The sequence below is a fragment of the Antechinus flavipes genome, chromosome 3, assembly GCF_016432865.1.
Source record: "Antechinus flavipes isolate AdamAnt ecotype Samford, QLD, Australia chromosome 3, AdamAnt_v2, whole genome shotgun sequence".
In the NCBI taxonomy this organism is placed as follows: domain Eukaryota; kingdom Metazoa; phylum Chordata; class Mammalia; order Dasyuromorphia; family Dasyuridae; genus Antechinus; species Antechinus flavipes.
This window is the reverse complement of record NC_067400.1, coordinates 473,666,728-473,679,230: the sequence shown is the minus strand read 5'-3', so window position 1 is coordinate 473,679,230 and position 12,503 is coordinate 473,666,728. Positions and strand designations below refer to the sequence as shown.

The following is a 12,503-nucleotide window of genomic DNA, read 5'->3' as shown; positions in this document are numbered from 1 at the left end:
GTTTCCTAGCTGATCCTTCCTGTCTGTCCTTCTTTCAATCCATCTTGTATATGATTGTATTTGATTGCCTGACTAATCTTCCTAAAATACAGTCTTCATTATGTTATTCCTAGGTAGATAAGGACAATTCCTTATTGCCTGCCACCTCATTTCCAAAGTCCTTGTAATAAAAACCCTCTCTAATATAGCTGTGAGACCCTAGACAACACTCTCCTCTGCCTGAGCTGATGTATTTTTAAAACATATTCCATGTTCATTCTCACTGCCATGTCAACTCTCAGGCCAATCTCTCTCAATTAAATACTTTCCCTCACCTCCACCTGTCAAAATGGTTCCTATTTGGCTTGGATCATCTCAAGTCCAATGTGCAAAACACAATGGTGGGAGATAAGAGAGACAAAAAGATTAAACATTATATGGGGCTTGTCCTTTTGAAACTTACAGTAAGTGCTTGATAAATGTTTGCTGAGTGATGGACTCAAAGTCTTATATATCAGAGGAACTAAGAAAAATTCCTCAGTCATGGAATGAAAAAACGAAAGACAGATATGGGCACATACTGCAAAATGATATGGGATAATTGTTTAATAGGGGTTCAAAACAAGTTCTATGTTGGGGGGGGGATTTTTATAGACTGGAGCCATCATGGTAAAGATGGATTCCCTTTACAAAGAATCCCTTGTCTATTGGTGCCCACCTGGTAGTCTTCTTTCACTGAATACTAACTACTCTTAGAATCTATACCACATAGTTTGATAATTCCTAATTCAACTATGCATATTATGTCATTTCTCTTTCTGGAGAAAGTCAGGAAACATATTCTTTATTTCTTCTCTATCCTCTAAAATACCTAGCATTGTGCCAGGCACATAATATATGCTCAATAAATACCTCGTGATTGAGATGGCAACAGATATATTCATTTGACCTCATCAGGCTACTTTCCACTCTATTTTTTTTCTCTAATGAATTGGGCATATTCCACATATTAGGTCAGGCAAACCTGCACAATGCCAGGCTACTGGCCAGGGTTTCTAAGAGTAAAGATCACTGACAAACTTCCCTCCCACTTAAACAAAAATGCAAAGCAATGCAGCAGGCAGATGACTGACTGCCTCTGGGGACAGTCCCATTTGTGCTCAGGTAAATCACTCCTAAAGTTCTGTCTTTTCATGCCTGGAAATATTTTTAGGAAAACAAGAGGGAGATGCATAGGACTGTGGGGAAAAGAACTGATTTTTTTCTTTCTCTCCACTCTTCTCCCCTCTCCCCTATGCTGCTGTCCTTTAGTACTATAGTACAACTACAGTAGTAGTTGTCAAGTAAAACTTGTGTGATTTTTTTTTTAGCAGGTTGCCAAGGAGAAGAATGTGGCCAGGAGAGGTAGAATTGACATCTCTTTACTGGAAGACTCGGGGTTATGAACCCCAGGGAAGATGGTCAACTATTCTCAGAAAGAATTTGAGTGAGAGTCAGAAATCCTCCCTCTGCCCTGGATTGAATGTTGGCTGGTTAGACATTGAGGCTTTGGCTCTACACCCTCTTTGGAAAGTCCTTCCAAACGTACAGAGGGGGATTTGACAGCCACAAGACAGGTTACTATCCTAGCCACTCCGTAAGAACAGCTGGGGCTTGGAGTGACCTTGTTTGGACAGCTTTACAGTGCCCTGGGTATTCTTGCCCTTTCCCCTTTGTTAGACTTTTTCAGGGCAATGTCTGGTCCCTAAAAATTGATTTTCCTTGGTTCCCTGCATCCTGTCTCCACGCTTGGTGCCTTGTCATGTCCACTGGTTATCAGGACAGAGAATTCTCTCATCTCAGGTTCAGAACTCCAATCCTGGAGACCTGCCCCCATGGAACTTCTGGTGCATCAGCAATGGCCCCTGCTATGAACATTCCCCATAAGCAGCCAATTACCATCAGGCGGACATTCCTCAGTGTGGCAGGACTGATATTTGGCTCTCTGGCCCACGCAATATTGGCCTCCATTCCTTGGCTCAGGGTCATTGCAGTCTCGGTAGGAGAACTGCACTCCTCCTCCACATGTTCGGGAACACTCTCCCCACGGTCCCCACGGGGCCCAGCCTCCATCCACGACGGGCTGCAACACAGGAGACCCAGTGAGTAGGGTACAGTGGCTTGAATTCTCTGCACTAGGTCACTTAGCTAGTATGGGCATGAAGTCTCCAAGCTACCAAACCCTAGTGCAAGTGCTAGTGGGTAATCATCGGAGGAATGGTACACTTACCAATGTTTGTGGTCGAGCCACTAATCTCTGAGACCAAACACTTGTGTGTATCTAAAAGGACTAGTTTTAATAGTGTGGCCTCTATTTTATACATGGAAAGCCAAACAAATCTTTATTTGGCCAAGCCACTGGTCACAATTCCTAGGGATTCTTTTAAGGTAGAGAGTTCAACCCTTACAAAATTGGGGAAGAGAATGTCTCTGGAATTGGTGGGAACAAAAGAAATAGATAAGTATCCAAAGTGGAGAGAAAAATTGTCTTAGGAAATTATTTGAAATGGCTTGATTGAATAGGCCTGTGAAGTGTGGAGCAAAAGACACTCTTTAGAGCTGTATCTTTCTTGATTTTCCTGGACTATTCCTATTAGATTAGTGTCTAAGAAGCATGATGTAAAACTAATGCAGTGCTGAATGATGAAAGGATGATGAAAGGAACCAGCCCAGTGAACTCCAAAAAGGGCTCTGAATGAAAAGGAATACAGATATCTGTACAGTGCTTTGAGGTTTATAGACTTTTCTGGGAAATGAATATAAAGTGCTTGCATTTTTGTTTTTCTTCCTGGGTCATTTATACCTTCTGAATCCAGTTCTCCCTGTGCAACAAGAAAACTGTTCAGTTCTGCACACATATATTGTATCTAGGATATACTGTAACCTATTCAACGTGTAAAGGACTGCTTGCCATCTGGGGGAGGGGTGGAGGGAGGGAGGGGAAAAATCGGAACAGAAGTGAGTGCAAGGGATAATGCTGTAAAAAATTACCCTGGCATGGGTTCTGTCGATAAAAAGTTATTGAAAAAAAAAAAAGGAAAAAAAAAGGAAAAAAAAAAAAGAGGTTTATAGACTTTTATATGGGATGGCCAAAAACCTTTCTTCAGTCTGAAGCTAGATCTTTAGACTAGATAGTTTAGATGCACCAGTTTAGTCTAGTCAGTTTAGAGTAATATCTCACTGAATCCTTTATAACAAGAGCTAAAATAGGTGTAAGAGGCATTTGTATTCTCATTTTACAGATGAGTTTTTCTGGCTTGCTCAAGGTCACATAGCTAGAAAGTGTCACATCACAGTTTCAAAGTCAAGTAAACTGGGTTTGATTCCAATGTTGTTGTTTTTTTAATTCATAGCTGCCTCCCAAATATAATAAATCTCACCATCCTAAGGTGGAAGAAACTGTGCTAGGAACAAAGAAATTAAAAGCCAAGCACCAGTCCTGAAGTCAGGAGGACTTGAGTTCAAATATGACCTCAGACATTCAACACTTCCTAGCTGTGTGACCCTGAGCAAGTCACTCAACCCCAATTGCATCAGAAAAAAAAAAGAAAAAAAATTAAAAGTCTCATTAGCAAGGGGAAAATGTAATCTTTAAGTATGTGTAGTACTGGGGGCCTGCTTTCTCAAATCCCTCAGAAAAGCTAGAAAGTTTTTTTGCTTCTTTATGCAGTCCTATTCTCTTTCCTTTTTACTTCAATTATGTAACTTCCTTGATGATACAAATAATGGCAGCTTAAGTGCAATCTGGTCTCAGTTACTTACTAGCTATGTGACCTTGGGCAATTCATTTAACCCAGTCTGCCTCAGTTTCCTTATCTGTAAAATAAAGTAGCAAAGGAAATAGCAAACCATTCCACTATCTTTGCCAAGAAAACCCCAAAGAAGGTCATGAAATAATTGAACAAAAACAATCACACCGTATTCTTGGAATCTTGGTTTTTCTTTTCTGAAAAGGGGGAATAAGAATTTTTGTACTCCTATCTCACCCTTTGTAAATCCTGAGATGTTCCATGGATGAATTATGATTTACTAGAAACACCTGTAAGTCGGCCTTCTTTTACCAATGAGCAGCCTCATTACTCACCTTAGGCCTCGTTACTTCTTCTTCAGGCAGACAGCTACCATCCCAACATAGGTGGCCATGTCTACAAGGTGTTCCATCAGCCCAGGGCAAGCTACCATTCTTGGTGTGGCAGAGGGGTTCGGCAGTATCTGTGCGGCACCAGAGCTGGGCACAGATGTCCTGGGCTGAGGTATTAGGGCAGTGGCGGAAGCCTGGTCCAAAGATCTGCTGGCATTGCTGGTCTAACTTATAGAGGGCTTCCTGGCCCGGGAGGTTGGAAGGTAGGGGGATAGCTGCAGTTGGGGCATCTAATAGGCAGTGACCTGGTTAGAAGAGAAAGGAACAAGCCTTCAGTGATTCTATATCACCTTTATGTCAAATGCAAATTCCTAACTACAAACTTCTTGGCTTCTGTGACAAATAATATACTCCATCTTTGTCCTCTACAATTGAATTAACACCAATTCTTGATCATCTGTGTGTATATCATCTGCTTTTTTGAATCATCAGTAGTCATATATTTTGAGTTAAGTTTCTTCTTCCACTTGTACTACAATTCTTAGTCACGTCCCTGCCTTCCCTATGTCCTCCCAACTAGTCATTGTATAACTAGGAAATGAAAGGCAAGTTTCTGGTCATCTGGGTTAAACTTCAGCTTCTTTGAACCTGACCTGAGCTGTGCTCATATGACAGACATTTGCCTTTCTGGCTTGGGAAAATCTTTCTAGAGCTTCTCCTCCATGGGATGTAACGTTGGAGAACTTAGCATCACTTTTTTTGGTCACAATTGGGATTGAAGTAGGACTTGTGTAGAGAAATATTAATCTTAGTAAATATACACATACACATCATCCTTTTTGACCTTAGGGTACTCCTTCTCATCACCTTCAAAGGGAGCTGAGCTCAATGGCAACTTTTTATTTGTCAGTTTTCCCAAAGTTCTTACTATTTTAGACTGTCTTGAGGACAGGGATTGTTTTGGGGACTTCATAGTGTCTTGAACATAGGAGGGTTTCATTAATGCTACTTGATTAGTTAACTGACTTTTTAATATCCCATATGTGTGTGTGTGTGTGTGTGTGTGTGTGTGTGTGTGTGTGTGTATAAACCTGTTGGGGAAAAATAAGTCAAATACCACAAAGTCAAAGAAATATGATATTTGGATTATTAGGAAGTAGTGTCATTGCTTCCTTCTACTAAGGGAAAGAATCAAGGATTATTTATGTCCTCATCCCTTTTTACCTGTTGGAACTCTTCACTCAGTCACATAAACCTTTTCCTGTCTCCATGACTTTCCTTATTTTATATTGCAATTGTTTCATTCATTATATGGGCTATTGCCACAATTTGAACTTCTCTTAGCACTGGTCATTTGTTCCTATTCCTCCAAACTCAGCTAAACACTCACCTCCTCCAGGAAGGTTTTCTGGACTAATTTCTCCTAGCTCTGTAACTCCTACATTAGCCATGGAGTTTGGATTTCTAGGAGATAAGGGTAACTTAGTAGTAGTAGTATCCCCAAGGAGGAAGGGGGTAGGAAGCAAAATTTGATTCAGATCTCTAAGATCCCTTCCAATTCCAAAATTATATGATTTTTCTGACTCTAGGAAGGTAGAAGACTTTCCCCTATAGGGCTGATTGTAAGTGTTGCTAGCTTAGAAGAAAAGAGACAAAGTCCAAGGGAGGCTTACCGTGTCCTCCATCCAGGAAGTCTGTGATGTATTTGGCACTACAGGGAGACCAGGGCAACGTCTTGTTCAGATAGACAAATAGAGGAGCCATCATGTGGTGTTTGCCCATGGGCCCAAACAGTCGCTCACAGGTCTTGGAGTCATCATGAGGCATGCTAAGGACATGTCCTAGGGAAGAACACACACATCGCATTATTAACATGTCAGAACCTCAAACCCCACCCTTTGCCTGACCCTCATCTGCACCCTCATCCCACCTGACCTTAGGGTGCTCCCTTATCACCTGAGTGCAAACCCTCCAAGGAACCTTAGGGTGCCTCTCATCAACTGAGTGCAAACCCTCCAAGGGACCTTAGGGTGCTCCCTCCCATCACCTGAGTGCAAACCTTTCAGCTCAATGGGAACTTTTTATTGTTGGTTGTCCCAAAGTTCTCACTATTTTAGTCTGTGAGGTTTTTGAGGACAGGGATTGTTTTGAGGGCTTCTTGGTGCCTTGAACATAGGAGTTGTTTCATTAATGCTTCTTGATTAACTGACTTTTTAATATCCCAGATGTATGTATTAAAATATGACTATCTCATGATCAAGTTCATCCCTTTCTTTTCCTATCTCTTATGACATTTTCTGGTACTACCGTAGCCCTAGAATGTTTTTCCCTAGCCAGGTTGACAGCAGATCTGAGATACTACTTACTTCAGGCTGCCTTCTGGGATTAATTAGAAGAAGCAGCATTGATTTCTCACTAGTCACTTCACTCTGTCTTTAAAATACATTTCTTTATTTGTCACCCTGAAAAAAGCCCTTGTAGCTTTATGTGTATGTAATATTTAAAATTTAACTTATTTGGTTATGTCTTGAATATAACTACTTATATACATGTTGTCTTTCTCCTTACAAGTTCTAAGCTTACCTTGAGGGCAGGGATTGTTCTTTGCTTTTTATTTATAACCCTATATCATGATGATTGATAATGACTGATGATGATTGATTGCCAAGAATCTATGATTTTCAGGGAATAGTTCCTTTTTAAGAACTTTTTTTAAAGTTAGAAGGGACCTTAGAAATTATCTAGGTGCTGGGTGGTGGTGCAGCCCTATAATAACCTGCTACTTGAGATTGTTTGAGCTACTGTGTAATTGGCTATCTGCAATAAATCTGCTACCAATTTGGTGCATTTCTGGAGGGGAGAGCCACTAAGACTGCCTAGAAAAAGGTAAACTGGCGCAGGTCAGAAGCAAAGTAAGTCAAAACTTTCATGCTGATGAGCAGTGGATTTGGATTCACTGAAGTCCAGCCTGGATGAGGTTCAAAATCTCCATACAAAAAACAGTTTACAAATTTCCTCCTTTTACAGATGAGGAAGCCAAGACCTGGAAAGGTGAGTAATGTGCTTAAGATCACACAGTTGGTTAATGATAGAGCTGGGAATGAAATCCACATCTTGTCCTTTCCACTGCTGTTTTCCACTAGAGTGTACTGTTTTTCTAGCTATGGACATGTTCATTTATATTTGTCCCTGTTAGTGTTTTGGTTTTAAATGAACTTTTTAATACATACATACATATTCACATGTACATATACACATATCTTCACACACATATTTTTTTTAAAACAGTGTTTAAATATAATTGGTTGCCTTTATGTTGTTCTCTCTTTTCCATTTTGTCCAATTCTTTTGACCCCATTTGGGGTTTCCTTGGCAAAGATATTGGGGTGGTTGCCATTTCTTCCCCACTTATTTTACAGATAAGGAAACAGAGGCAAGCAGGATAAAGAGACTAGTCCAGTATCACACAGCTAGTAAGGGTCTGAGACCAGATTTGAGGTCAATGCTCTTTCCATTGCGCCACCCAGCTGTCCCTCAGTTTCCTTTGTAATCTTACCTATGTATTTTATTTTATGCATTTAAGAACATTCTTAAATGTCCAGAAGGAATCCAGAAGGGGTTCATAAAGCTTTACTAAGCTGCCAAAATGATCCATGACAATAAAAACATTTAAGAATCTCTGTCTTAACAAGTTGATTTTAGAAAGATCTAGAAAGATTTACATGAACTGATGCTGAGAGAATTCAAGCAGAACCAGGAATACATTGTATACAATAACAGCAAGAATGCGTGATGATCAATTATGAAAGACTTAGTTCTTGTCAGTGGTTCAGTGATCCAAAGCAATCCCAATAGACTTTGGACAGAAAATACCATCTGCTTCCAGAAAAAACAAAACAAAAAACTATGGAGATTGAATGTAAATCAGCATATGCTATGTTTACTTCTTCTTTTTTTTCTTTTTTTCCCCCTCTCCTATGATTTTTCTCTCCCAACATGTTTCAAAAAGCAATGTATATTAAAATAAATAAATAAATATTTTAAAAAAAGAATCTCTATTTTAGACTGAGGCCCTCAAGTGATATGTGTGCCTTCCCCACATACTCTTGATTCATACAAAAACCACCATAAAACCACATACAAATATGTACTCTGAGTTCTCTGCTAATCATAGTCTGGTTGTGGCTCATCAGAAGGCCTATGATTGCTCAAGTATCTGGGATAGCAGACATAGACTAGGAAACCTCTTGTCGTAATTGTCACTTCCCTAGGAGAAAAACTCACCTAATTCATGAGCCAGAGTGTAAGCAGCCTGGAGTCCTTCATCCTCGATTACAGAACAGCTTTTGTCAGGGTTACATATAGTTCCCATATCAGCCACGCCTAGGGTGTCACAGCTCTGTTGCCCACAGAAATCCTGCTTGGTGGAAAGACCACTTTGTAAGGAAGACAGTCTCATAGAGGGGCAACCACAAGTCTGTTAGGCCCTTTCCCTCTCCTACTTAGGGCTTAACTAACCCAGAGACTACTTGTACAGTGGCCTATAAAGCAATTTATATTTTCTAAACCATCCATCCTCATGGAAGTTGAAGAATATCAGTAACCTGTTATTCCTAGTTTTCTGCCTCCTTGAATCCTATGATAGAACCTTATATTTAGATCTAGAAAGGACCTTAGAAATCATTTAGTTCAAGTCTCTCATTTTGTAAAATAAGAGATTAGGAAACTGAGGCTTAGAGTAATTAAGCAATTTTTTCAGTTACAATAGGATTAGAACCTATTTTGTGATATTTTCCCAATTATATTTAGACTCCTGTTGTTTCCCTCTTAGAGATCCCTAAGTCGTAAAGATGTGGAAGGATGATGGATTTCTGGATGATGTAAGAGATGACCCAGATATTTTTATTTCTCCTCAAAGAAGCCCTGAGAGCCAATATAAAGGTAATTCTTAATTTTTTTTTCTTAAAAGTGAAATCCTTGGTTTTCTTGATCACTGTAATTGCAATGACTACAAATGGAGATCAGTTCCTGTTTCATAGTGTCTCTGAATTGAAAAAGATGTCAGTGATAATTTGTTTGATCTTGAACAAAATTCCTCTTTCCAATATACCCCATAAGTATTCAGTCAGTCTCTATTTGAAGACATTCAGTGAAGAAAAAAATGCTACCATCCATAATAACCTATTTTGCTTTTCATCACAATTCATTGTTAGGAAATCTTCCTTTATATCAAATCTAAATCTGCCTCTTTGCAAGCTCCTTTCATCAGACTTGTGGGGTCTAATCATTCTTTTACATGGCAGCTCTTCAAAAAATTGAAAACAATCATTACTTTACTTATCCTGCATGCTGTTACTCTCTGAATAGTGCCTAAAACTGACATAGAAAGCTTTTGGATTGCCATATCACATGTTGCCTCATTAAGGTTATAGGTCACTGAAACCTCTAAAAATCTTTTTTTCCCCCATCGGAATGGCTGTTTTTGTTACATCTTTTCTAATTTTCCTCTGTGAAAATGACTTTTCAGCTCAAAATTTTAAATTTATTTCAGGGCAGCTAGGTAGTACAATGGATAGAGCACAAGTCCTGGAGACAGGAGGACCCAAGTTCCCTAAGCAAGTCACTTAACCCCAATTGTTTCCAAAAATATTTCTACTGAATTTCAACCTACATTTATGACTCAATGCTCTAGCTGGTTAAAAATTTTTATTTTGGATACTGAATTTGTCTCACCTGAAAATGCCATCCATGTATTTTTCTAAGTGATTGACAAAAACATTATATATTTGAAGTAATTGCTGTCTAGAGGAGGGGGAAGGTGGAAAGGGAGGGAGAAAAATATGGAACACAAAGTTTTGCAAGGGTGAATGTTGAAAACTATCTTTGCATGTATTTTGAAAAATAAAAAGCTATTATTTATTTAAAAAATGAAAAAACTCTCATATTATGTAACATAGGATCAAATATAGATGCCTAAAAATACTCAATTTGGAAAACTTTCAAGCTGGCATCAAACTATTAATGACTGCTTTTTTATCCATTCAGTTCAGGATCAGCCCAACTATGTATGCTATTAGAAGGATACAATGCAAAGGACACTGGCTTTAGAGATAGAGAATCTGGGATCAAATTCTGGTTCCATCACTTATTTTTGTGACTTTGGCAAGCTATTTAATATCTTTGGGGCCTCAGTTTTCTCATCATCAAAAACAGCCCCAAATCTTCAAATGTATTCTTATAGCCCACACTTCTCTATCTTTATTACAAGAATAGCAAGAGTCTTGGTCAAATATTTTGTTAATATCTAAGTGATGTCATCCATAGTATTCCTTTGATCTATCAGTCCAATACAATGATAATTCTATTGAGTCTTGATCTTATCCCCATGGGTACACCTTCTAGCAGTAGACATTACAACCTATCTTTTTATCCTATGCAACTCTAGTCCATGGTTTTCTGTATATCCTCTGTAGGAGAGGCCATATAACATGCTAAAGGCCCTAGGAGGCCTTATAAATTTCTTGACATTACATGGGAACCACTGATACTCACAGGCTGTCCATAAATCATCCTTTGCTCTTGCTCCATGACCAGCCCTTCTTTTCTTATGGAAAATTTTTTTGATGATAATTTTGGATTTGCACTTTTCATTGGTAATATATTGAAGTTCATTTATGCTCCCTATCTCTCTATATTGCCTTTTGAGACCCACTAACTTAATTCTTCAGAGACTAAGGCATTCTATGATTAACAGTCTTAGAGTATCACATGAATAATATTGGTTGGTAAAAAGATAAGCTGTTGTTTCAGGGAGAAGCGTTGCATTATAAAAAAAAAAAAGGCACTGTAGAATGTTTTAAATGCAACCCAACTCATTTCCTCCCTTCTCTTTAAATCTGCAGTGTTTGACAAGGATGTCCTTGTGGACCAGCACTATAGGTCTCCCTTTCAATCACATATCAGTTAGAAGAAGAGGCATTTTTCATTGATGTGCTTTTTCCTTTGTGGACAGTTAAGCTGAGCTTTTTGGAATGATTGTCTCATTTAGGAAGAATTGTAGTGTGCCAGCACCTGATAGAAGCAGCACAATGCCAGCCATCAATAAGAATATCTGAAGGGCCTCATGGTCTCCAGGAAATTTCTCTTTGATTTGGAGTCTTTACAGACCTCCTCTATGACAGTGACCAACCATCCTGTCCTTGGGTGAGCATATATCTCCCCTGATCTGTTTGATATCATTAATCAGAGAACTGCTGAACCAAGTTATTTCAGTTGTTGTATTCCCATTGTTCCACAAATTACGTGTGATTTAATATGTTCTGCTTGACATGACTAATCTAGTAAATCTATCCCCAAAAAAGGGAAATTAAGTCTCTTATGACATATTCTTCCTTCCTTTTTTGGGGGAAGGGGGCAGGGGGTATATGCCCAGGGTCATACAGCTAATAAATATCTGAAGCTGGATTTGAATTTGGGTCGTTCTGACTCCAGGGCCAGGACTCTATCCATTCCACCATGTAACTCACCCCTCATGATCTGTTCTTGATGTAGCCATGATGGCTCTTTGTGATCACCATTACCTTTTCTAAATATTCACTAACCATGCCTTTAATAATACTTCCTAAAATTTTCTCAGGAATTAAAGGCACGCTCATTGTCCTACATTCTATAGATTCTATTCTTTCTTTTCTTTTTCCTAAAGAAATTAAGAAATTTGCTTTTATGCAATTTTGTAGTACCCATTCCATTTTCCACAGTCTTTCAAAGATATCTGATAGCGAGTGCCAGTAATTATATATGTCCGTTCTTTCAGTGACAAAGGATGTAGTTTGTTCAGGCTTGGCAATATAAACTTATCTTGGAAAGATATTTGATCTTTTATTATCTCATTCCTTATCTTGAGTGTCATCTCCTTATTAGCCATTTTTGCTTTGTCCTTTCTTGGGCTGATTTCTCCTATAGATTTAAAAATTATTGGATTCTACCTATCCTTTCTCTGAAACCTCTGAGATCTGTTCTTTCCAAAGCATGAGTGACAATTTTCTTCTCTTCTATCACAAATGCCAAAAAGGAATGATTATTTCCTCTTACAATTCTCCCAATTTCCACTTTAGCAGCTAGATACTCTTTATGGTATGAATCATGTTCAGTTCTTTTTTGGTTTCTCTACCTTCTGAAAGGTGAAATTATCACTGAGGTAAGTCAAGAAATTTTAAGCTATTTCTACTTTTTTTTGGCAGGATTGGTATGGTATAGGGAAGTAGAGATAGAAAGAGATAGTGAAACAATGAAACAGAGAGAATGAGAAAGAATGAAACAGAGAGAGAATGAGACCAAGACAGTGAGAAGACAAGACAGAGATGATGAGAGAACAAGATAGCTTCAACATAACTGAAATATTGTC

General features: G+C 38.8%; 1 protein-coding gene across 1 annotated transcript in view; it reads right to left on the bottom strand.

Annotated features, from left to right (window-relative positions):
• ADAMTS8 (ADAM metallopeptidase with thrombospondin type 1 motif 8) overlaps positions 1 to 12,503 on the bottom strand; it is a 29,862-nt gene that overhangs the window by 5,603 nt on the left and 11,756 nt on the right. The window contains exons 3-6 of the mRNA XM_051986664.1: positions 8,384 to 8,516; positions 5,773 to 5,940; positions 4,103 to 4,404; positions 1,918 to 2,101 (exon numbers count right to left, since the gene is read on the bottom strand). Of these exons, the coding sequence (XP_051842624.1) occupies positions 1,918 to 2,101; positions 4,103 to 4,404; positions 5,773 to 5,940; positions 8,384 to 8,516 (787 nt within the window). The remainder of the gene's footprint in view (positions 1 to 1,917; positions 2,102 to 4,102; positions 4,405 to 5,772; positions 5,941 to 8,383; positions 8,517 to 12,503) is intronic.